This window comes from Hippichthys cyanospilos, chromosome 13 (assembly GCF_059441005.1).
Source record: "Hippichthys cyanospilos isolate Australia breed blue-spotted pipefish chromosome 13, RoL_Hcya_1.0, whole genome shotgun sequence".
NCBI classification, from domain to species: Eukaryota; Metazoa; Chordata; class Actinopteri; order Syngnathiformes; family Syngnathidae; genus Hippichthys; species Hippichthys cyanospilos.
Window position 1 is genome coordinate 10021351 of NC_142381.1, and position 25336 is coordinate 10046686.

General features: G+C 37.6%; 1 protein-coding gene across 1 annotated transcript; it reads right to left on the reverse strand.

Annotated features, from left to right (window-relative positions):
- On the reverse strand, positions 1–24445 carry LOC148413768 (protein diaphanous homolog 1-like). The gene is made up of 19 exons (XM_088432043.1): positions 23708–24445; positions 15236–15262; positions 14489–14653; positions 14078–14179; positions 12668–12798; positions 12470–12553; positions 12335–12398; positions 11752–11891; positions 11488–11593; positions 11278–11388; positions 11015–11133; positions 10352–10468; positions 8287–8402; positions 6065–6129; positions 5038–5217; positions 2742–3326; positions 427–541; positions 166–270; positions 1–65 (listed from the first exon to the last, which is right to left on the reverse strand). Exons 1-19 carry the CDS (start codon positions 23804–23806, stop codon positions 1–3), a joined length of 2496 nt encoding a protein of 831 aa, XP_088288169.1. The 5' UTR covers positions 23807–24445.
- Between the last annotated feature and the right edge of the window lie 891 nt (positions 24446–25336).

The window sequence follows — 25336 nt, forward strand, 5'->3', positions numbered from 1 at the left end:
TCATTTCACCTTCAGCCCTTGAGTCCATCTTTCCCCTGAATCCCTGAAGTGCAAATTCATCTTATCTAGCAAAAGTCATTGAGAGAATGATCCCATACGCAGGCACTTGTGGGTGACTTTTACATGAACTAACACGGGATATTGTTTTGACAAAATATTCAGCACTAATGCAAATGTGCAGTGTGTCCTCTAAACAGAGGAGAATAGTGAGATAGGCTGAGATTGAGGGTGAAAATGAAACGAACACCTGGTTCTTCTTACCTTTAGTAGCTGATGAAAAACGAAGCAGTAAGATTCAAATTGGTGCAGGGGGGACAAATAGAGAGCACAATGCGGGAAAAATGAGAAACACAGAAAACATTGCTGTTGCTGATTGCATATACAGTAAATGGTGATAGCATGTATGTAAAGCATTCATACACTCACTCTTAGTCTGTGAAGAAAAGGCCAAGGTAAGTTTGGCAAATAGCTCATTGTTTTCATATTTCTCCTCTTTGGCAGAGGTCCAAAAGCTGTTCTGAGAAAGGTCTTCAGGTCCAATCTAAAAAGGAAAACCATTGTTAAGACAGTAATATGAGGCAGACAGATGGGATGCCACATGGAAAATAAGATTCATGTTTTAGAATCTAATCATCAAACTTATTCCACAGTAGTGGTTATGTGTGCACCTGCCAAGCTGCAAGCTAGAAACAGTGAGGCTATAACATAAAAAGGCAAGGGCATTGTAGTAAAGGGAGGTGATGCGGGTACAGAGGAAGGGGGGCTGAAAGAAAGAGTAAGAGCGGAAACAAGCACTCATTTTCTCTAATCTGCACACTGTCTGCACCACAAAGCAGCTTTAGCTTCAGAGCTTCACTTGGAAGTCTAAAGAAATAAAGAGGGGTGCACTTTTTCACCACCCCCCTCTGTTTTGCACTTTCTATTCTGGTCACAAGTTACAATTAACTTTGTATGTGGTTCCATCGCTTTCTGAGTGTTCTCATTAGGAAAAGGAGGGAGTGAAAGCATTGGTAGTAACTTTACAGATATCAGATGTTTCATTATGGACAAAGCCTGAGGGAAAAAAGTGCACTAGGATGGAAAAAGCTGAATGGTGGCAGAGAAAGTAATACAGGGATGAGCAAAAGGATCTGGCAAAAAAGCAATAGAGCACACAAAAAGCAGGTTTGAGTCGCAAAAAAAAGAAAAAGTTAATTTAAATTACAAAAGAATACGGTCCTTTCTAGCTGCGATTTAATTATCTTTCAGTGGAGCAGTTACAAGAAGAAGGCTTATTAAAAAGCAATTTCTGTGACATCCTCGTCAAACACTCGCCAGACTGAGCAAGCCACAGTGAGCGGGAGAGGGGGAAGCTAAACATTGATGAAGTCTGCTGAAGCCATTAAACAGTAGCTTGAGGCTAAAAGAAGACAGAGGGACATTTTGATGTTTTAACCATCACAGATGTGAGGGAGGTGCAGAGCATGAAGGATAGTCATGATCTACAAGAAGTATGCAAGGCTTCACACTCTTCAACCTCACTGTTAATGTTCTGACTCAGAGTTGCATGTAACACCACACTAAGCTATATATATATATATATATATATATATATATATATATATATATATATATATATATATATATATATATATATAAAACAGATCGAATACAGAAACAGAGAAACAGATCGGTGATGCTACTTGCGTTAATTTATTAAAGACAGTGAAACCCCGAGATATGGTCGCTTCTGTAAAGATTTTTTCTTCCTATTATAAAAATTACTGAGCATGTAAAAGAAAGAAAACTCAATAAAACAAAACAAAACTTGAAATCTCAAAATCCTACAGGTTTGATTCTGGTTCCGGCCTTTCCGTGTGCTCTGCCCGTGCCTGCGTGGGTTTTCTCTGGGTACTATGATATTCCCCCCCATTCCCTCCAAAAATACAGGGTAGTTATATTGGACACTCAAAATTGCTGTTTGCATTTGTGAGTGTAAATGGTTATTGGACTATGTGGGACTGGCAACTAGTTCAGGGTGTATCCTGCCTTCCGCCCAAAGACACCTGGGATAAGGTCCAGCGCCCCAGAGACCCTAATGAGGATAAGCGGCTAAGAGAATGGGTGGGTGGGTAGATACTTTTATTCAATATTACAAATTTTGCAAAAATCTTGCGTCATTTCATCCTTGTGGACCTCAATGTCATGAGTCATTTCTTTTCATGGGATTTGTGTCTTGTCCCATTTGTAACTATTAAATATTGTTTAATGAAAGAAAGTAGCAACCTTGCAGTTATGTTACATAAATTGATGCCATACTTAAGTTAGGTTCTGATGTTTTGCAAGGACATAAAATTATCGGACTTATAGTTGATGAAAGAGGCAGAAGGTGGGGCCAGCGCAACTGAGGACAGTGGAGAATGTGAGTGAGCAAGCTTGTTGGTAAAAACAAGCACAAAAAGTTGACACCACCCTCCCACTGAAAAAAAAACAATTATGTCATTGATTATATAAGTGACTGACTCAGATAGCTTAGCTTTGAATAAAAAAATAATAAAAAAAAAAATCTGAAGATTTTCAATCCCTTTTAACAGACTGTGGCAGGAATCACTTATACTACATGAAATTTCTTTCTACTTGTATTATAATTTGGATTGGTAGGCTGACATCAATTTAGATCTGGAAAGAATGATTTCACTTAACATTGTTTCATATCGGGTGAGTAAAAATGTCAAAATATACTTTAAAAACACTGTAATGACCTTGCTCCAGTTGGCTCGCTTGAGTTGCACTTCAGGCTTGTAGTCCTTTTTAGGCTGGAGGCCATAAGGCAGTTGAACTGGTGCCGGGGCTCCCCAGCTCCCCATGCCAGGGGGTGGAGGTATACCAAAACCTGGAGGTGGTGGAGGAATACCCGGGCCACCTGGTGGTGGAGGTGGTGGGGGAGGTCCCATTCCAGGCAAGGGCGGAGGTGGTGGTGGCCCTGGCATGCCTGGTAAGGGAGGAGGCGGTGGTGGCCCTGGCATGCCTGGTAAGGGAGGAGGTGGTGGTGGCCCTGGCATGCCTGGTAAGGGTGGGGGTGGTGGTGGGCCTGGTATTCCTGGTAAAGGAGGTGGAGGAGGAGGCATGCCTATTTGCCCTGGCAAAGGAGGTGGAGGTGGTGGTGGTGGTATGCTTGCATGGGCTGGCAATGGTGGGGGAGGAGGTGGTGGTGGAGGCACACCTCCAATTTGGCCAGGTATAGGGGGGGCAGGTGGTGGAGGTGGCACACCAGGCATTGGCACAGGAACAGTAACAGTGACAACTTTAGTCTTCGCCTCTTCCAGATCTTTGGACAGCTTTTCAATCTGTAGGAAAGGATGCAGGCAGTTTGATGAATACTATTTTCAGGACGAAAATTCTCATGTTTAATGATCACTTGTCTACTTTATATTCCATTAAATCATATTTCCTGGTAAATTCTGGCATGTCCAAGTGACGGGTATGCCAAGAAAGTGATTCGATTAGATGGAACAAAAGAAGGAAACGGAGTTGACATTTAAAGGGATTAAAGTCTAGGCAGAACGGTGTATCGGGAGAGATGAGAGGAGAATGGAGGACAGGCACAGAAAACATAGCTAGGGATTAAATCCTCAAAGAAAAAAAAGTTAAGAGTTTGGAGGGAGGGGGGCTACTGTCAAATTGTTACAAGTTGATCCAAATAATAATAATTGAGGTGTCCTTATTTGATTTCATGCAACTATACCTAAATAAACCTATTATGTGTGAAGTGTGAACTCATAATCCGTTTTCATAAAATTTGATTGGAGTGATAATATAACGTGCATACCATACGTAGTTATGAAAAAGATGAGGGTTAATCCTAAGTCAAGTGAGCATTTATGAAAGTTAAGAGACTACGTTTATTCACGTTCGCATAACAGAATGTGTTTATATGCAGCTTGATGAACAGTGTTTTATCAGACTTTGAAAAGATGACAGTAACAGACTTTAAGGGCCTCTGAGGCAAGCTTCCATAATGAAGCAGCAGATGAAGAGTTGGGCGTCGCATCAAACAGAGAGATGTCTGAATATGAAGAAATCTTCGGTGGGCAGTGTCTCAAAGAGAAAGAAAGGGAGCCATCTTAGTTTGAAAAGCTTGTTTGATGTTGATGCTTTGGACAACTCTGTGAGCATGTGTGCGTGTTTGGGCTTTTGAGTGGCAAGAAGATGATTCTGCTGGCTCCCAAAGCTCGGATGAATCTCATTTTGGAAATTGTGGAGTCCAAATAAAAAGGCTCACGAAGGCATGACAGACAGAAATAAATTTATGTGGAGACACACACTAACACGGCAGCAGATTGTTCTGGGTCACTTGGAATGTTAGTGAGTTCGAGCTTGGGCATCACAGTGCAGCAGAGTCCAGCTGGTATAGCAGCAGGGTGCGGGGAGCCAGAAAAAAAAGGAATAGTTTTCACAAATTGTCCAGTAAAAATGGCCATTTTGCGGTCTAAGAGCGGCAAAGCCAGGACACACTAATACTTGGCGTGATTATTAATCTCACGATCACAATAATTAAATGTGATTTCAAATGAATCATTTTAAGTAGTTTTTGTACCAAAATAGTGTGCTGAATTTACTCAATTATATTTCATCAGGTGGCTGTGCACAAAAAAGTCATCTGGATTCAGATACATTTTCCAAGTAATATATTCATGTTAAAAATTATATCTGGATTCAGTTGCTTTTATACAGCTACTTGTACTTGATGAAATAAACTTCAACGGGACACCATTTCAGTGATCTGTCACATCGTAAATCAGTTGGATTTCACTCCCTTCACTGCACCTACGCTTCTTAAGAGAAACTAGTCACTTGTCCCACCTTTACTAATATGATATATATGTTGCTGTGATACATACTGTATGTACCTGATGTACGAAATGTAACCATATATGTAACCATATATGGCATATATCGTTACTGTACATGAATGGATGAAATTAATGAATTCCAGTTCAAAATCCCAAACGCATTGTGTTTTGATTACCGTCACTAAGACAATGAGCCCTAATTTACCTGCTGTTGTAGAGTGCTTAGCTGGTTTTGCAGACCCTGGTTCTCCATTTCTCGCTCCTGCTTTGAGGAGGCCAGTGTCTCCTTTTCTTGGCTTAGCTCTTGCAGCTTCTGTTCATAGTCACCTTCAAGTTTTTTCATCTCCACCTGCAACTCGTGGCGTGCTGTCAACTCTGCATCCAGCTAATGTACATGATAGAAATCTTTAGACTTTATGTTACGGAATAAAGAGAAATTATCACAAATGTAGTTTGATTGCTAATTACACTCCAAGGTTCTATCACATTAACATCAGAGACTCTTACAGAAAATAGAAGGAACAGAAGGAGGAAAACATTACCAATATTTGTAATTGTCTATATTGTCAATATTGTAGAATAGGTTTTTATTACATTTTTCACCAAGGAAACATTGCAAAGAAGAAAACGGAAATACACGACTAAATAAGCACACATAGCTGTTCACTTTGCAGGCAGTAGATCCTTAGTGCTGGCTGTCAGCTTTCCGACAGCCTTATCCCTAATTCCTGCCAAAGACTGTCTGCAATTACCCCATCACACACAATTCGAGCTAATATCTGTGGGTGGCCAATGACAAAAAAAGTGTGCTATGTGTGTGTGAATTTGTACAATGGATATGATCCAGTGCATGACAGTCTGAATGAGGGCTAGTTTCAGCTCCCTCTGCAATTATCCCGTCATTGGGACGGAAACATTAGAGTAGCAGCACACCGCAATTAAAGCATTTAGCCCCTTATGCGAGGGTGTGTGATGCTAGTCTTTAGGTGTATTTTGGTGTCTAATAGCTGTCAAGCATGTGAGCATGCACGCACACACAATCATTCTTTTCATCATCTTCTGTTCCTCTTTTTTTCTTTTCATTTGTCAGCCAATGTCAGTCAAATACTAGCCACACAGAATGTTATTAAATCCTGGTGCATAATATTGGTGAGGGGAAAATCTATTTTCTTCTAGGCATTTATGATTATAAAGGCCTGAATTGAATATGAATTAGTGTCTGTGCACTGCACCTTCTTCTCAAGCTCAATAGCCTTGGCTTCACTGGTTTCCACCTTGGTTTGGTTCACCATGTTGTCTGTAAATGATCAGAATACATAAGCAAAATAGAACATAGGTGCTCATTTGACGATTATGTAACCAGTGATGGTTGCTTGATATTTATAAAAAAAATAAAATAAAATAGCTGTATGTGAGATGCAGGGTTATTGAAACGCAAACTTAAATGACATCATAAATGTGGATGAATCAGAGTAATGACAAATTAAAAAATAATGATAAATCACAAAGGGGAAGGTGAGAAGGACTGTGGGAGACCGGCATGGTGCTTTAACAGTATAATTGCGGGGTCTACAGGTGGTTCAGTGCTCAAGGACTTATAAAACATGTGCAGTAAAAGGGCTAATTAACGCGAAAATGAATGCCCTAGAGTGGCTGGATCAAAGACAGCTGGATGAAACAGATAGTAATGACAGACATGCAGTAAAAAAAAAACTTCAAATACAGAGGAAAATTATATAAATGCACAGAAAGTGAACGTACAGAATGGAGAGTACATAAATGCAGGAGCTTTTCTGCAATCACAGAATGGCTCCTGGGTAAAAAGAAACCGCGAAAGTTAATCCACTGAAAGTAAGGTAGGCCAAAATGACAAATAAATTCTTTGACAGAATATCAAAATAATATGGCAACCTACAAACAGATAGTATTTGTGTCACCCTTCTTACATGGTTATTAGATATATAATGGAGGAGGGATTCTACTGTCATGGTGGCAAGGCTAAATGGGACAAACTTTGAAAAGAGAGCACTAAGGGAGATAAAATGTAGGGAGGGGAACTGTGCTGAGTTTCAGAGTTCAAAGAAAAACACTAAATAATGCATGCGGGGCAGAATTGGGCTGCTTTCCACCGATAATAACTCTACCAGCTTTAAAGGAGGCCAGACAGGCTCTGGATGTGTGAGTATGTGTGTGTACACATTTAGAAGTAGTGCAATTAGAGCCACCTCCAGTGAACAACTGAGACCTGCTCATGAAGGACTATTGAATTCTGGAGACATTGCCTGCACCACTGGTATTGACCATTACATACACTACATACATACATAGATACATGCACACATGTCTTTAATTATTTATTTAAAGTGCATGTCCAAAAGGTGCCATTTTTCAACTACTTTACCTCTTGTAATTGGTGTCAGCAAGCAATAAATATTTGTATTTGATCACAACATTTTTCCATAATCATGATTAATCACATTTTTCTACAACTATTTTCTACAAAGCTTGTAACGTTTTTTACTTGAGCAAAATTTTTGAATCAACACAAGATCAACAGCAAAAAACATTGTCTTTAAGACTGCTGTGGTAACTTTCTTTGATCTTTTTATCCGATTCTTTTCCTTTGATATACAACTATTGAACAAATAAACAAATCTGACTGACTTTACATGATTTGTTTTTTCTTATAGTCTTCTCATAGGAACCTTTCTCAAAGCTTCTCACTTATGGGTTTAGTTCTGCCCATCAGTATCACACTCCAGCAGCATTTGTGAGGACTTGTGGAGGTAACTTGAGCAGGGTACTTTTTCTCTGAAATGATATTCCAAAATGTACCACTAATACGATGTTTGAACTTGGCTTTTTCCAGTGTGCCGTCAAGCAACTTTTTTAAGTAAAACTAGGTAAATGTTCATCGTTGTTTGTGCTGGCGAGTCTCTTCCAGGTGTGGATACAAAGTTAGCAAAATTCAGTTGCTACAGAAAGTTAAAAATCCCAATCACAGACTCAAAAATTGTTTTGTAATATACTGCATGTCACAAATCCTGTCATGTCTAAAATGTTACAGTAAATGACGGTAAATGTTTAAAAACTAATAACTACTTGATGTTAAAATTATCCAAGAAAGTGATGGATTCTATATTAAAAATAAAAAAAGGAATTTTATTTTGTTTTTTTTTCTACTGGGTATTGTGAAAATACATTGTCTACATTGTCAGAGTTGTAGAGCCGAGACTACATTCTCTCTGGCACCGCCCAGTGGTCTGTCCATTTGGTTCAGAAACATCACAGTTGCCTTATGGGCAAATCAGCCCTGAAAACAGCATTGATGAGGCTGCTGCAAGGTTTGAGTCACAAATGCATAAATGACTGCCACAGCTAAATCCATTTAATCATCACCAAAATAATATCCCAGTAAATGTACTTGGGAGAAGCGCATTTTGTCAGAACTCACCAATTAAGCCCTCAATGTTGAGCCTTATGTTGCGGCACTTAAAGTCAGGGTCCGCTCCATTCTTGTGAAGCACGATCTGAGCAATACACTCATCTATTAACTTGTAGTACTGAGGCCTGAGGGAAAGAATGACAGATTGACAAAAAAATTGTTAGGAGAAATGGCAAGACACTGAAGGGGCAAAGGCAGACAAGTGTCTAGCAATGGAGCATGACTCTACTATAGCTCATGACAATTATTGCAATTTATAGTTTTCATAAGCCTGGTATGGCCCAGTTTTTGCACAGACAAACAATGAAGTTGAGCGCATTGTTGGAAGGAGACATAAGTGTCATTTTTTTGTCCTCAACTGGGAATTGTGAAATGTGCGTTGGATTGACAGTTTCACTTTGTGTATACCATTTGACTGTGTGTGTCGCTTCGACAGTGAAGTGAAGCACAGTGTCTCATCAACTCGTCTATACAAACACTCTATTTTGGAAGAGTCTTATTCCTTGACCCCATTACATACATCCATATGTTATTTATTCTGTCTCTCTACCTCACCTATCATTCTTTGTTGCTATGCCTTTGCAATACACATTCTCCACTCAATCACCATATTTCAACAATGTGTGTATGTGTGTGTTTTCTGCAAACTGATGATTTAAGCGTGGAGCGAGAGAGACACCTAGTGCATTTTTTGAAAAGTGTAATTAGAATCTGAATCACATTCTTAATGTGACATCTGGCTCTACACTTATCACAAAGGGTCCTTGTAGTGCACTTCCACTCCACCTGTGCTCTGTTTTCATCAGTGTAATTAAAAAGTGTATATTTGCCACAAAGTAACACTAGGGCCAGCCTCCTCTAAGCCGTAATCGCCATCTTTTGAGGAGCATGTCCTTGCACACTTGTGCTACATTCCACTGAACCACCTGGATGGAAAGATTTCAATCACAATATTTAATTGTCCATGTTGGTAATTAACAATACAACACCCTTAAATTAAGAACTACAAAGTTCATGCGAAAAACAACAACAGCAGCCTAATTTGTGCATGTTGTACGTTTTCTGTGTTGATGGAACAATGCATTTTTGTGCAAATGCAATGTTTACAGATGCAGCACACAATTCATTATAATTCTATATCCGCTACATGAATCAATAATTACAAATTGTTCTGTCTACCTTTTCATAGCAAGGGCTTCGAAAGAAATAGGGGGGGACATTAGCATTTTGCCACAGATAAGGGTTGGTGGGCACTCGTTTCTATTAAAATAAAACAGGCCTGTAATTTCATACATTTGAAACGATGGCCAAGAAAACAAACAGCAAAGTGAAAGTGTGTGGAAGTGAGAGAATTGTGCAGAAGCATTTTGTACAACTCTACAGGGCTGTAGCAGTCGCAATCACAGAGTAAAAGAGGACTGCGCCTAGACCGTGTTATTGCCAATAGGTTTGTGTAAATATATTTAATATGTATGAATAAAGTGAAATATGTGACTGTAAACCGTGAAGCCACCAAACAGGGGTATTTACTCTTTGAATTCTTATCATCATTTATCACACTACAAACTTTAATAGCTATTTTATTGCATTCACTGTGATGACCCAGTGAAGGGTATGCTATATAACGGCTATTAAGGAAAAAAAGGGGAATGTTGCAATCTTGCAACTAACTACCGTTGGCATGCATGATGGGTGAGGTCTAGTCATAAATGGAATGGAAGTGTAACACAAAGTGTTTAAAAAAAAAAAAAAAAAAAGAAAAATATGTTGCCTCTAGTGGGTAGGCGATGCAGTGGTTATGATCTGGGGACTTGCTTTTTTTTCACAGAAATGATACTGAGATCAATACAACATACCACTTTTCCAAGTTTCATGTCAAACCTTTTGACATGCCAAGTATAAAAACAAAAAAGGAGATTCTCAAACTGAAATTTCCAAACCTAGCCTTTTGCTTAAAAAGGGAAAATTACCACAAACACATTTCACAGTTTTATAATGTAAATGTCTCTTATGAAGAAAATGTGGAACAATGATAACATGATCGAATTGTGTGTACTGTATATGTGCACACTACCTGGCCAGATAGTCACTGCGGATCAGCAGGAGGTGCTGCATCAAAGACAGGAAGCTGCTTTCAGCCTTGGAGTCCTTCACTGTGTTGACCAAAATGTCAAACACTTCCCTCACGTCAGTAAAACAAATCCAGTTAAGGCAAAAACATCTATATATTTATGTGAGATGCTTCATTTAAATTTGGATCTACTTGAACCAAATTTGTTAAGAAAAACAAACTCAAGTCATCGTCTGTTCTGTCAGAAAAACATGTACACTTTTGGTTATTTGCATTTTCCATGTGTGGTTCCTGTGTGTGGAATGCAACAAATATTCTAAAGTAGAGTTCAGACTGACTTTCCCGAAGGGATTATGATCAATCCAATGAGTAATAAACAAAAAATACAGTAGCAAAAATGCAAATATATAATATAGGAGTAATGACAAAGCTGATCACAGGCAAGATGTTTGTACTGCTACATAACTAATACATGCCTGTAGGATGCCAAATTCCATGACTTGTTTTAAACGAACCATGTTATAAAAATCCTTTTAAAGCACTGGTCCGAGAACAGTCACACTCAAAACAGTAATGACAGCCTAATTATTAGATAGATTAAATGACATTTAATTTGGTAGCAAGGTCAACACTTGGCCCTGACACCTCTTCAACTGAAAAGGATATTCCATCTCAATGCGTATGTCATCGAGACGTGCTTTAAGGTCATCTGAGTCGTCTTCGGCCTGCTCATCAAAGACTGCGAGTTGCACTCTCAGCTCTTCATTTTCTATTGTCCGCACTTCCTGTAAAGAAGTCAAACATTTCATTTTATTACAATGTTTGTTTATTGCAACATATGAACTTTTAACTTGGGTAGCATCAATAGGGCTACAGGGTCATGCAAATGTGAAAGTTTAAAATGCACTCTGAGAGGCTATTTTCTCTACCTTAAGGCATTCTCTTAGTCCTAATCTTAGAAGTTCAGAGCGAATATGGATCCTGAAGTCCAACTCTTCTCCCCGACTGATCAGAGCATTGATTAGCTGCATGCATCCACCCTGGAGAAAAAAAAATGTGAAATAGAAATAGAATGTCAATAATATTAAGAAAAAAATAGCATAGAAGGTGTTATCTGGTGTCAGTAGTGCATTTTCTACCTTCAGGGCAATGTTGGAACTATTCATGCCAGCCAGAAGTGGCTGGAATCTCTCTATGTCCCGTTTCTCTGCCTCCTCTGTGATGGCTTCGAGAACACGCTCATGACTGCAGAAAAATAAGCATTTAGCATGTTTGCTATTTTCTGAGATTGCATGCATTAAGTCAAATGTATAGAAAGGGCTATTTTTTTTTTTGTGATTGCATTATTTCAAATTATTATCACAGGCCTATGTGTTCTAGTTCAACCTATGCAAATTTCTTACAGATTCTCTGAGTGTTCCAAGATAGAAATGGCAGACAGCAGTTTGACAGCATCCACCATCATGTGTGGCACTCTTGGGTTGATGGCTCTGACCAGCAGAGGAATTCCCTCATCTGACTCCAGCATGGATTTTAAACCATACTTAAGGAAAAGAAGAGAACAAATGGGATAGCAAGATTAAAATGATCACACTATGCAGATGGTTGAATAGGTATGAAGTCATTATAATTGCATATTAAATAAACGTATTCCTTGATCCTCAAACATTTTTTAAGCATTACGTACTAGTTATTTACTCAGAATAAAAAATATAAAACTTACAAACTGTGCATTATGTTAAGGAATTTATAATTATAATAAAATTCCAAGAATAACATCTTATCCTTGTTTTTGATAGTCTATCACTCATGATTGTACAAGCAGAGTCAAGACATTGCCATTTAGCCAAGCTTTGCTTATTAGCTTTAGAATTTCTAAAAAACTTCCAGGAGAGAATAGCTGTTATTGGTGGTTCCATTACGTTTTCATAGGCAAATGAAAATGATAACTAAGTGATTTTCAAAAATGTAATAAAACAGTCTTACCTTGTTGTTCATGAAAGCTTTGAGACAGCGAATGATCTCATGTTGACATTTAACACCCATCATTCTAGAAAGATGACATATTAAAAAATATACCATACACATAAACAAATGCAGACAATGGTTTCAGTATCTTACGGGTACTCGTCTTTCTCCTCTTGAAGTCGTCTGAGCAAATTTAGCAGCAGGGCCAGGCCTTCATCTCCAAAATTCTGCACCCAACTACAAAACACAGTGCCACTCGATTATTAAAAATGTTTATTAATTTTATGGCATGTATTAGTCAATTATTTTATTTTAAAGACAGCAATTACATCTAGACACAAAAAGAATCACCTGACAGGGTTGTTATTGAGCGAGACGCGTAGAGATTCTAGACAGCTCAGCAGCTGCGAGTCGCGATAGTCTGATCTCAACTCTTGTATATACATCATGGCTGATTTAGAGCTTTCCTTCTTGTCTTGGCCCTGGTGAATATGACAACAAAGACCAAAAACTAGAACCATTGAGTGTGTTCAAAATGTTGCATAACAACGAATCCAGGTATGTGATGTGCAGGTGTTAAAGTTCTCCACTTGGGGTCCCCACTATGACGTTTTAGACCTGGGGTAGGCAACTCCGGTTTCTGGAGAGCCACAGCCTGCCTATTTTCCATGTCTCCTTCAGCTTTCACACCTGGTTGAAATATTCAGCTCATCGGCAAGCCCTGTGGCAACCATCCTTCTCATTTAATTAGGTGTGTTGCAAGTGAGACACATCAAAAACAGGCAGGATATGGCTCTCCAGGAACCGGAATTCCCTACCCCTGTTTTAGACTAGTACTTGTATAAGTGACTGAATGTGGGTGACTTGGTGGTGAGGCCAAGATCACCAGCTGATTGCAATTGCACGTAGACATGGACTTGGTCAATACAAAGTCAAATGATCTGAGTTCATCACAAATATCTTGTATAACACATACACTATTTTGCGCCTCCTTTATCGTGCCCTCAGTACATCGCTGATTTTTTTTCTCCATTTCAAAAAAATAAAAAAGCTATATTGCGAAGAGGCGCACTGTGAAGGTTTCCTGCATGCCAGACAGGTGAGTTAATTATAAATGCACTTGCCACAGGCAGGTCATCAAACTACAGCAGTACACATATTTTACTTAAATCATAAGTTATTAAACCTTATACCTTTGGCTGTAGTCTCACGGTGAGCTGTGGTTATATTAGCGGTGCCCGGAAGTCTAATTAGACACCATGGGAGTTGGGGCTGGAGTAGACTGCAACTCCTGCCCTCATTGGTCTAAGCCTCAGACCAATAGTCCTTAGACTCTAAAGAGTGCCCGAGAGCTGTGTTTCCTCACGAAACTCACAAGCTGCGAGGGAGACGGGGAGAGCAGCAGCAAGACAGTGATGGCAAAAGGAACCCTTGTAAATCTGTTACCGACATTTCTTTTGTCTTTCCAACTGTAAACTCTGATTGTTAGCATATTTGGTCAGCTACAAGCTTCACTCTAATTAGACTTCCGAGCACCGCTAATATAACCGCGGCTCTTAGTTACTGCATAGGGTTTAAAAATTTAAGATTTAAGTCAATTATGTGTACTGCAGTAATATGTCTTAAATATGTAAATTTGAAATACTTTTCACATTCCACTTAGTGCAGGGGGGCTCCAGTCCCCATTAACTGCAAAAAACTAGGGATTATTGAACTTTAACAATCAAGGGTTTGTTGACTTGAATTAACTTCTTTACTGACCGCTTTAGAGGTGTGGAGGTACTGTGAGACCATTTCACGCTTAATTGTGATGTCTTTTTCTCTGAGAGGCTGCTGCTTCTCCTCATTCAGGTTCATATCCACCTAAACAAACACAAACAAGACTGATGACTTGGATAGAATGATGAAAAAAAATCTGTGAACAGCCAACTAACATGAACTGAATATACTTTTCAAAAAGGCCTGTCTGCTGATATTAGATTGGTCAATGGTAGTGCAGGCATCTTAATCCATTCTGAAAACATGTTATATTTAAAAGACATACCTATTGTACTTTAAGGTAATTTAAAGTTTTTTGGGACTTTTTTTTTTTTTTTACCAATGACATTATATGACATTGTGGTGTCACATTTTAGGGTGCTGCTATGATATCATTGATGCATGTGTTCTCACCAACATCTGTTCAAAAAGTTCCAGGACATATTCATCTGTATGGTCATGCAACATGGCACTAGAAGCATTAATTTCATAGTTGGCAGCTGCAGGATGACGCTGGTTTGGGAGATGGCTCAGCTTCTCCTTGTCCTTCTTTATTCTCATGCTGGTGAGACGTTCCAACTAGAATTGTAGACAACAAGGCACTAGTTAGATCGGGGAGGTGAGTTTGAAAAGCTGCAAAAGGAAAAAAAAATGTAGCAAGCAATCCCTAATCAACTCACGATCGGATAATGACACAACTGATATAATTTAGGAACGAATAAATCAAAGTAGTTCAGCAAAATTGTTTTAGCGTCCTTAGAACTTCAATGGAAACTTTATTTCAACAACCTCATAAAATTGATTAGGGATTAAAATGTATCACAACAAACTGACAAAGTCAACATGATGATAGGACATGCAAGTACATACAGATGAATTCTTATTAAACAACACAGGTGCTAATTTCCCTTGGGTGCACACATTGCATTGTTGACTGCCAAATGGGAAATTAGTAGTATAAACTTCCCAGTAGGTAAAGTGCATCTTCAAAAGCATGCACACCCAACAAAAGTGCACTAGACAACAAGTATGTTCATGAACAAATGTGTTAGGGTGGATTAGATTGTCACAAACAAACAGTGGTGAGTTTGTTTATTCACAGATGACAAGCTTTATAAGGCAAGCAGACTAGTGATGGTGTCAGGTAGTTCCAAAACCTACCTCATCGGGAATCAGACGTTTCAGTGTCTATGGATGAAGAATGGGCAAAAGAGAAGATGAGAGTGCCACAAAAAGAATAAGAAACATAAAACAGATGTCAGAAGGAAACCATGACAACAAGGGGGGCATGTTGAGTGGAAAAAGGAGAAAAATCAATTTGGTTAAATTCATTGTTGACAAGGAAAAAATACAGAAAGCGCTCTGTACAACTTTAAATCATTTAGTGATGGACAGATGGAGGCCTTGTGATGTTAAACTCCTGTTGAAATCAAGACAGTAACTAATATAGAGTGATGTAATGAAATTATAAGACCATCTTAAAAGTGATAATTATGTAAAAAGGATTGATTACGTTGTGTCATAATGGTAGAACACGCTGCAGTGTATTTTTATGTACGTAGTAGCCGGTCATGTCCACGAGGTGTCAGGCTATACACAAAGATGTTACTCAACAGAGGATGCCTTATTGATGCCAAAAACTACTTTACCATGACACAAAAATTCCATGAATTGTCCCTAATTTCAATTATTGAGTCAAACATTTAGATTAGATATTTTTTGGAAAATTACCAAAACCCTAAATAAACATGACTATATCAGCCGACCAAAAAATATATACAGTACCGGTATATCTTTTATAGATGTTCAATATAAAATGTCTAACTCGATCAGAGGTCATTTAATTTCCTGATAGTGAAATACCCCAATGTCGTATTAATGATTTTTCGGGCTCTTCTGTTTTTTGTTGTTGTTGTTGTTGTTTTTTTTATAAGCTACACATGAAATATGTAATGTTGACAATACAAAACAACAACAAATATAAAAATAATAAGTTAGTCATCTTTTTTAACAGAAAATATTGCCATCTTGTTCTGAAGGCCTGATTACTGTAAACAGAATTGCAAGTTGAGAAAAAGATGGTGGTGGTGGCGATTCAGTATGCCATCAAGCTAACCACGAGAGTTGTTTTTGCTTACCAGGTTGCCATGACAACATTGTGAGCTGAATTACATCACTGAAGGAAACTGTTTCACGCTGACACACCCAAACCAACTTAACAGCAGGAAATGACACACAGAATAAAGCTGATTCAAAAAACAAAACAAAAGAATGATGGACGAACATGGTGATGGATGCTACACGAAAGTTCGTTCTGTTTAAATTATTTTTTTTACTGTGAGAAAAACAACAAACAAAAAAAAGCAAACATTTCTATAAATTGCACTCAGAAAGCACTGGTAGAAATCAGTGACCTCAATGGCTATGTGACAGGTAGGCTGTGAGATTCTGACGGTATAAAACAGGCTTTGCCTGATAACTCAACACAAGCTTTAAGAAAACTGAAATTGGCCTCTACTACCTGTCTTTGCCATATTGTTAACACACACACTGCTACACTCAACACTACCCTGCGGCTAGACTTTTGTCAATGTTTTACTTGTTTTACCGTTTTTTGTTTGTTTGTTTGTTTACAAATTTCCCTTTGTGTTCATTTACTTTTCCACAGTGGTGATCAAGAACACCAAAGGGATAAATGAAACTGAAAATAAATGAAGCTGAATGATATCCCGTTAACAAGTTCCCTTTCCATTCATATATAAATGGGCTAAACCGGGGTGACTGTATGTTGTTATTTTGTATCTTGTTATAGTTATAGATAGTTATAAACAACAGTCAGATTAGCTGTAATCTATCAAAGGAAGATTTGAGAATCACTGAGGATGACAGATTCACAATCCTCTCTTGTAAAACCTCTCATGCATACACAACATGTACAAATCAGGAAAGTTCAGTTCATTCAGTTGAACGTGTAAAAACAGTCCACATTACAAAACACATAACCAGACACAATAAATAGGGTCTTTAGTTATTCATTTTTATTTATTAAGAAAAAAAACTAGACTTAAAAAAAAAAAGTATTTTTTAATCATCTGTTCCATCATTACAACGGGCTTGTCCTCGATCAGATGCACCAATGCAAACTGAAATATTTTACCAAAAAATGCAGATTGTAGCCTCTTAACAGTATTTAATCTCTGATTTTTGGATTCCTTCATGAACGTCGACTGACTCCCTTCATCTTCAATGAAAATAAGACATTTGCAAACATTTGTTAAAATTATTTTAGTTAAGATAATATTGGTATAATACTGTTAAGGAACATGATACAGAAAACCTGTCTTGGGTCAAGAAACAAAACAATCCACAAGTATTCTGACCTCTACCGTTTTCAGAGAGAGTGTAAGCATATTTATTAGCCGCCTGCTAGTACCTCCTTACACAAGCGCCAGGCAAGTGGGGAAAGATAAGCGTATTCAATAATGGGGAAGAATAAGAATGTATCCTGTTTGCTATTTTTGCACAACTTCCTGAAACAGCCCTCAGAAATACGGTCATATCGCATGAGCCTGTGGGCCAGGTCCACACGCACAATGCACAAAAGAGTCCACTTAACACTACTACCATTAACAAGTATTGCCCATAAAAAATGTAAACAATGAGTCCAGTTTCCATGTGTATATTGTCTTTTCTTAGAAATAATTAGCTCAATTTAATTCTGACTGTATTGTCTCAAATTATTGTGTCCAACATATTGGCACACACAAACATGTAAGCGACAAGTATCATTTGATTACACTGCCAAAAGTCATTAAGGCTTCTTCTGAACATGAAGTGTCAAAAGTCACACCATTCAGACGGAAGTGAATTTGTTGTTAAAAGTCAAAAATATGACAAATTTGGCTGTAGGCAATTTACAATAAACTGCATTTAAGCCCTTGAGGTACAAACATGTTATTTGAACTCATTTGTTAGCAGCTTTATAATACACATGGGAGGGCAAACTAAGAACAAATTTAAATTAAAACAAATTTTGTGCTCCAACCACAAAGACCAAAATACTGTAAGGTGGATCAAATTCATATAATCCTACTGTATTTTGGTTAGAATTGTGGGAGAAAGAATAACGTATAACATTTGGTGGTGGATTTTCTGAATATTAAGCATCCAAGGAGGCGAACAGCAACTAGCATCTTCAAACTACATTTACAGCAGAAAAGATGTTACGTATGTGATTGAAAGGATAAAACCAGGTGAAAAGGAGTCAAATCCGAGTAAGGCATTCCATTTGTGTAGTGACTGCATTCCTTGGAGTGCTTGCCTCAACAAATTGGTCAACAGCACCCTCATTACGCAACCAGTCAGAACAGGGACTGAGGAAAACAAAAACTCCATAGGCTTAGAATACTAAACATTCATCACTTTGCAGATGAAAGCACTGTGCTAAAATTACATACTAGACGGCAGGGGTCACAAACCATTTTGAAAGTGAGAGCTTCTTCTTTGATACTGAGTAATATGAAGGGCTACCAGTTTATGTGGACACCGAACACGTTAACGATTTTTTGCAATAATTAATGAACAGCTGTAGTATTTGTAAATCAAGTGTAATATGTAATGTGAATGTAATACATGTATATTAGTTTGTAAAGTTCATAGAAAATCACCAATGTTCTATCACTTGGAAGCTATTTGCAGAACAGGCCCCCAGGCTACTCATGTGATCTTTGGGGGCTACCCAGTGCCCGTGGGCATCACGTTGGTGACCCCTGCTATACAGTGGATATAAACACCCCTGTTCAAATAACTGATTTTTGTGATCTAAAAAAATGACACGAAAAATCATTTCAACATTTTTTCCACTTGGGATGCTGCAGAAAAATGGAATTGAACATTGACAATTTGTATAGAAAAAAAAATAAAACATTTTTGCTTGATAGAAAAAACAATTACACCCACAAGACTAAATAACACAATCCCACTTAATTAGGAATGACCAACATCTCAGGGCACACTAACGAACAACCATTCACAGTCACAAACACATCTAAAGGCAATTTGGAGTGTCCAATATATAGGATTTTTTCAGGACTTTTTTTTTTTTAAACTTAAATTTAAACTGTGCTAAGAAGCACACTACTTTTCTCCTCAAAAGCAGGCCCCATAAAGTTTGGTCTTTGAAATGATTTTTTTTTTTTATGAGCTACTCTAATTACTCAAGTATCCTGACTATTTTCCAAAAATATTGTGACCTACTTTGACTACAAATTTAAATAAAAAAAAATACTTATTCCAGAGGCTAGGTAAAGGAGTAATTTCAAGCTAACCATAATCTCTATTGATGCGCCAGAGATCTTGCGTTGAAGAGATACAGACTCTGCATGCGAGGCTCGCTGTCAATTCTGGCACTTGAAATGACTATCAGGTGGCGGTTGCCAGTCTCTTTCAATTCTTAGTGCACAGAGTGAATGTTCATAGAAGCAAAAGGCCATAAACAAGCGACGAACTAGAACAAAAAAAAGCACCATTGTGTTTTTAGCCAAACGCAGATGTGCGCCACCTAGAATTAGCGTTACTGTATGTTTTACGGCTCATTAAGAAATCAGAAAATAGGACACATCCAACTTGAACTGAAACAGTCAAACTGAACCATGTGAACAGGTTTCAAAGGCCATGTGAATGCATACTTGCAAGATGACAGACAAGAGAAAGAAGCAGCAACACTGATTGTTGACTATCAAAGAGAGATCATCCAAAAATCAAATGACACCCACAGTGTGACGGTTTCTTTTCATGCATCTAGTCTGAGTGTCCTCTGGGGACCACGATGTCAAATTACAATACAGTAATCATGTGAAATATGCTTCAAAATGTGAACAAACATTTTACAAAACGCACAACTAGAATGGAGGAAAACTTAAGTGAAGGAATTACCCTCTCTGCTATATTTTAGATTGTGTATGGCACCAAACTGCCTTTCATCTTTTGTTCAGTGTAACATTTACATATCAAGATACCGCTTACCCATGATCAGTGTACAACACATCAAATGCCCTTTTTCACCTTTCTTGAATAATAATGCAGGGATAAGGCAGACCTAATTAAAACATAAAAGGCTATTCAATATTTATCTACTCCTATAAAGAGCACCATTCGATGCTGCTGCAACCTTGACAGTCTAATAAGTCAAACTAATGATGATGCATATTATGCGCCCTATTCTGCAAGTAATAAAGTCAGATGTGGGAGTAGAAATTAGACAATAAGTATGTTAGAAAGAACCTTATACTGTTAGGCTGCTAGCAAAACATCATATCAATCAAACATTGGAGACAGGACTTCCTGCCCCTCCAAGTACTCTTGCATTGACATCTGCAAAAATGTGTTCCACTGTGCTGAACAATTATTTAAAAAATAATAATTGTGATTATTTTGAGTGATGTTTAAATCACAACTACAAAAATGTGATGATTCATTTATTTCAAAACTTATTTTTTTATTCAACCAAGTTTTAAATTTAACTTGAAAGACCAGGAAAAAGACATTTATAACAAAGTAAAAATAATAACATATTACATTAATAGCTATTAAAAGAAATTGATAAAGTCTCAGAATCTGTTATTTTAAGTTTTATTATTCAATGTGTTTTGATTAGGAGCAATGTGTGAATTTTGACTGCCAAATTGTGATGTGAAACCATTTATTTCAACCCTTGCATTCATACCACGCCTGTTGAAAACAAGTTCAGTGCATTCAAGACACAGCACTTCTTAAAAAAAAAATATTAATGATTGTGAGAAGCCAAAATATTTGTTGCCCAGCTGCCTCTAGCCCTAGTGTCCCAGTATTGATTATATATATATATATATATATATATATATATATATATATATATATATATATATATATATATATATATATATATATATATATATATATATATATATACAGTATATATATATATATATATATATATATATATATATATATACACAGTATATATATATATATATATATATATATATATATATATATATATATATATATATACACAGTATATATATACACAGTATATATATATATATATATATATATACACAGTATATATATACACAGTATATATATACACAGTATATATATATATATATATATATATATATATATATATATATATATATATATATATATATATATATATATTATATTCAGAACTCCCCACTATGACTTGTTGAGTCATTATGTTAAATTAGGCTTTTGCTGAGGTGGTTCCCCCAGGAAAAGGATGCACTGTTGCATGAAGGCACACGCTGGCAAGGTTTTATGGTGTAAAAGACGGTGCACTTATTGTCGAGATGAGCCAGATGCTCCATGTTACACACAATATAGCACAGATATACTGGGAAGTACTATTTTTAATGCAGTTCATGTTGAACAGGGGTCACCAATGTGGTGCCCGCGGGCTCTGGGTAGCCCTCGAGTATCACATGAGTAGCCTGCAAACCTGTTCTGCAAATAATTTACAAGTGATAGAACATTGTGATTTTCTAGGAATTTCACTCATGATTATGCACCTATGACATTGACATAACACATTACACTTGATTTACACACAAAAAAGGCACTTCCACGAATCAAAGGCAACAGGGGCCATACTACAATTTCATTGTAATTAAGTCTATTTTAAGCATCCTTAATTAGCATAATTTGCAAATTAACTTGATTTCAGGACAACTTCTTAGTGTTGTTGATTTTTATTGTATACAATGAGTCAAGTCAATCTTTCTGCTGCAACAAGTTGCAAGAATCTACTTCAAAATGAAAGTGCATCAAAGGACTGATGCCTTTGTCGTCTGGGAAGGTAAGGTTAATTTTGAAGTTGGCCTCACCGCATTGGCGGTAAACTTGATAGTACAGTAAGCTTGAATTGTTCCTAACAGTGTACACAAAATAAACAAGCATCGAGGGGAAAAAAATGCTTTGAGAATTTTATAACAGAGATACTCAAACTTAATTGAGGGCTTATTTCAACAATTAACATGGCCTGTTGTGTGATTGTGAAAGTCCATCAGAACCCTTAGCCAGCAGTGAACTAAATCTCGTTAACACCTAGAACTTGTGGAACTACATATTTGAGAGTCAAGTCTTTGAACCATGAATGGAACTTACCACTGTGCCCCATTTAATAGATATAGAAGGACAATATACATTAATGAACACTTTGAAAATAGTTTGTAATTGCAATGTAATGGTAGGGTACTGGTGACACAGCATCACATTCTAATCCTCCCTTCACATTACAATCATATATGAAAGTCAAAACTGTTTGTGCAATGTTGTGTTTTTAAAGCATGAAGTATTACTATGCATATGACAATAAAATTCACTTGATATTTGTTGGTTATCTTGTATGACAGTTATGTTTTTTTTTTTTTCTTATTAAACGTAGGGCAATGCCATTTAGGGTTTTATAACAGAGTCTAATTTCTGTTCAATATCTGAACAAATAGAAGAGTCCAACGCCGTGGGAGTGTTTGTGTTCAACTGTAAGGATCATCACTATATGCTAATATTATTTTTACATAATGACTTAAGTATTTTTAAACAAACTTTTTAACTTTTTAATCAAACTTTTCCACTTTAAGATCTGCAATCTGGTGTGTTGCATAATAAAGATTCTATCATAGAGATTCAAATAGCTGAGTGCTGGCGTCAAGGACAACGCTTAAGTCTATGGAGGGCACCGCTGTCATACAAACACAGACTCTTGTACTCAGTGTTAGCTTTGTGCACAACAGATTTTCTGTCTGTGACTCATGTTTACTCATACATCTGTCAAAAGTATGCACATATTGGCATTCCTGAAACAATCTGTGATGCCTGACCTTTCTAATGGAAATCCAAAGAGTTAAAAAAAAGAAAGATTTAAAAAAAAAACTGTGATCAAGCATTTAAAAAAAGCTGACATGACATACAAAGGTCTGGAAGACTACTTGGCAAGTTGACATAATAAAACGTTCAGGTTATTTTAAGGCCTACAAGTGTAGGTGATATTACTGTTTACTTTGTGATCATGTGTTCCCCAGTTGCTCCTCCATGGTTACTGATTGTCAGTGTGTGCATGCTATCACTTTTCACCTGTTGCTGGACATAAGGAGCTGAGTTATGCAAATTCAAGTGACGCTTGGCTGGTGACAGGCACCAGTGGTCCTATGTAGATACCTTAAGTCAATCACACGCTAACGAAGCAAATCAATTGGCTAAATTTGTCATTGTAAGTTCATATAACGGGAGTACTATGTGGCATTGCTTACGGTCATCAGAGGCGATACGTACAACTATCTCAAGTGTATGAAAAAGCATTTGTCGCATGACAAAGAAAAAGACTATGAAGTTCAAAAAACTTGGGTGCAAAGTTATTAAAAGGGAGAGCAGGCATTTCCTTCAATTTTGACATGTCCTCTTGTATGATAGGTAAGAAAAAAAATAGGTCAAAAGTACAAACATTCAGTTGGGGTTACAATTTGAAAATGATAGCTTCATGTTTTACTTGAAACCATAATTCAAACCAACATGAAACCGCAATCGAATACAAAGTGATTTTTCCAGCAAATACGTCAATAGTTGAATACTCACAAATTTCTTCTTGCCCTCTCCATCCTCGTAGCCTTTCTTTGACTTCTTGTCCTTCTTAGGACCCGGAGCCGAGGCGGCGTATGGCGTGTGTGGATCCATAGTTGCAAAGTTAATTCCTCAAACTGCGAGTCAAAAGTTTCCGCGTGGAGGTACTTTCGTTGACGCAAAAACCACACGGCCAACGCAACTGACTACCAAGACAACAGTGGCCAAATCATACCAATAATATTGATCTTCTCGGGCCTGGGTCTGTCCCAGGGCTAACTAGCCACAATTAGCAACAAGTTGCTAATGAGCTGGTCCCAAGCCAAACTCGCCAAGTGAACTCGTCGCTAAGCCGCCTGCCTGTCTTTCAAAGGGAGGGAAATTCAAAGTGCTACGGGTGGTCGTCGCCGCGACCAACACATAACGAGCAGTCGAACTTCTTGAAATGATACAAACCACAACTTAAATCATAGGCAGCCCCGTGTACGCAAATAGAAGTTCGTTGCGAGATAAGTTTAGTTTGCCAAAGTTACAGCAAATACAGCTAGCGTTAGCTTTAGCTAGGCTACTTTGTTTGGCTACACATGATACGTCAATTTTAGTAGGTTGTTTCGAACTACGTGGAGTGCTTCGTCAATGTTGCCCAGGAACCGAGGCTTCCACTTGGCGATCCATTCCAACAACGGCTCCAGTTAAATTTGCAATTCCGGCATGACAGCGGTAGGGAGACAACTTCAACACCGAGCCAGTCGTCTTCCTGTACTTTTTTCTGACAGTCTGCCTGAAGCTGTTTGGGGGCGGGGGCAGCGTCAGACAAGGCAACTTCACCTGAACCGCTTCCTGGTGTGACTGCATGCACTTGAGACTTGTCACCGCATCGAGCAAATTTTCAGACCCAAACACAAACTTACTAACCCCCAAATCACTTAGCAATCTATATTAGCACCTTTTGAAATTTGAGGTTTCAAAAGACAAATTTTGAAAAGTCTAAAACCACGCCCCCTGTGACCAATCGCTCTGAAAAAGTATTACTTATTTACACCAAATAAGGTATGTTTATTTTATCCCAGTGATATACATTATGGTTATGTTGTGCTTTTCTTCAGCCAACACGACTAAAAAGAAATGTTTTAAATGTCTGTCCAAATACATCATCAAATCACCTAACGTCACATTTACAAATACTGTACACCGTTTTGATGGACTAGCGGTATTTAATATTATAGCTGCTGTCTGAAATAGTATAGACTTACACCATCATTCTTAGCCCCTTGTTAAATAATGTAGCCACCAGGATCTCGAAATGATGCATTATATACTGTAGGTTTACATCACCGCAAACTCCCACCACACCAATAAACAACATATTTTAAAAACGTGTTTTACTGTGTCAAATAAAACTTTTGTATTTTGTTTTATATAGCAAGTGTAGGTTGCTCACACAAAATTCTATAATGTACTCACTTTGTATTGTTATTGTAATGCACACGTTAGAAATCGTTCTATTGTTCAATACTTGTCATTGCAATTATTACTTTTGCACCTTAATACAAGGTGTGCATTTTTCAGGTTTGTCTCAGTGCATTAGTTGCAATAAAGAAAAAGCCCTGGGGCTTCACCAAATGGTTAAACTGTGAATTGCAA

Excerpts from the sequence above, each read along its gene's own strand:
- LOC148413768 (XM_088432043.1), bottom strand. The coding sequence starts at position 23,806 with ATGGATCCACACACGCCATACGCCGCCTCGGCTCCGGGTCCTAAGAAG. Across the intron at positions 12,799-14,077 it reads ACCTCCACACCTCTAAAGCG|GGCCAAGACAAGAAGGAAAG; the intron begins GTCAGTAAAGAA and ends CATATTCACCAG. Across the intron at positions 12,399-12,469 it reads GAGGAGAAAGACGAGTACCC|AATGATGGGTGTTAAATGTC; the intron begins GTAAGATACTGA and ends TCATCTTTCTAG.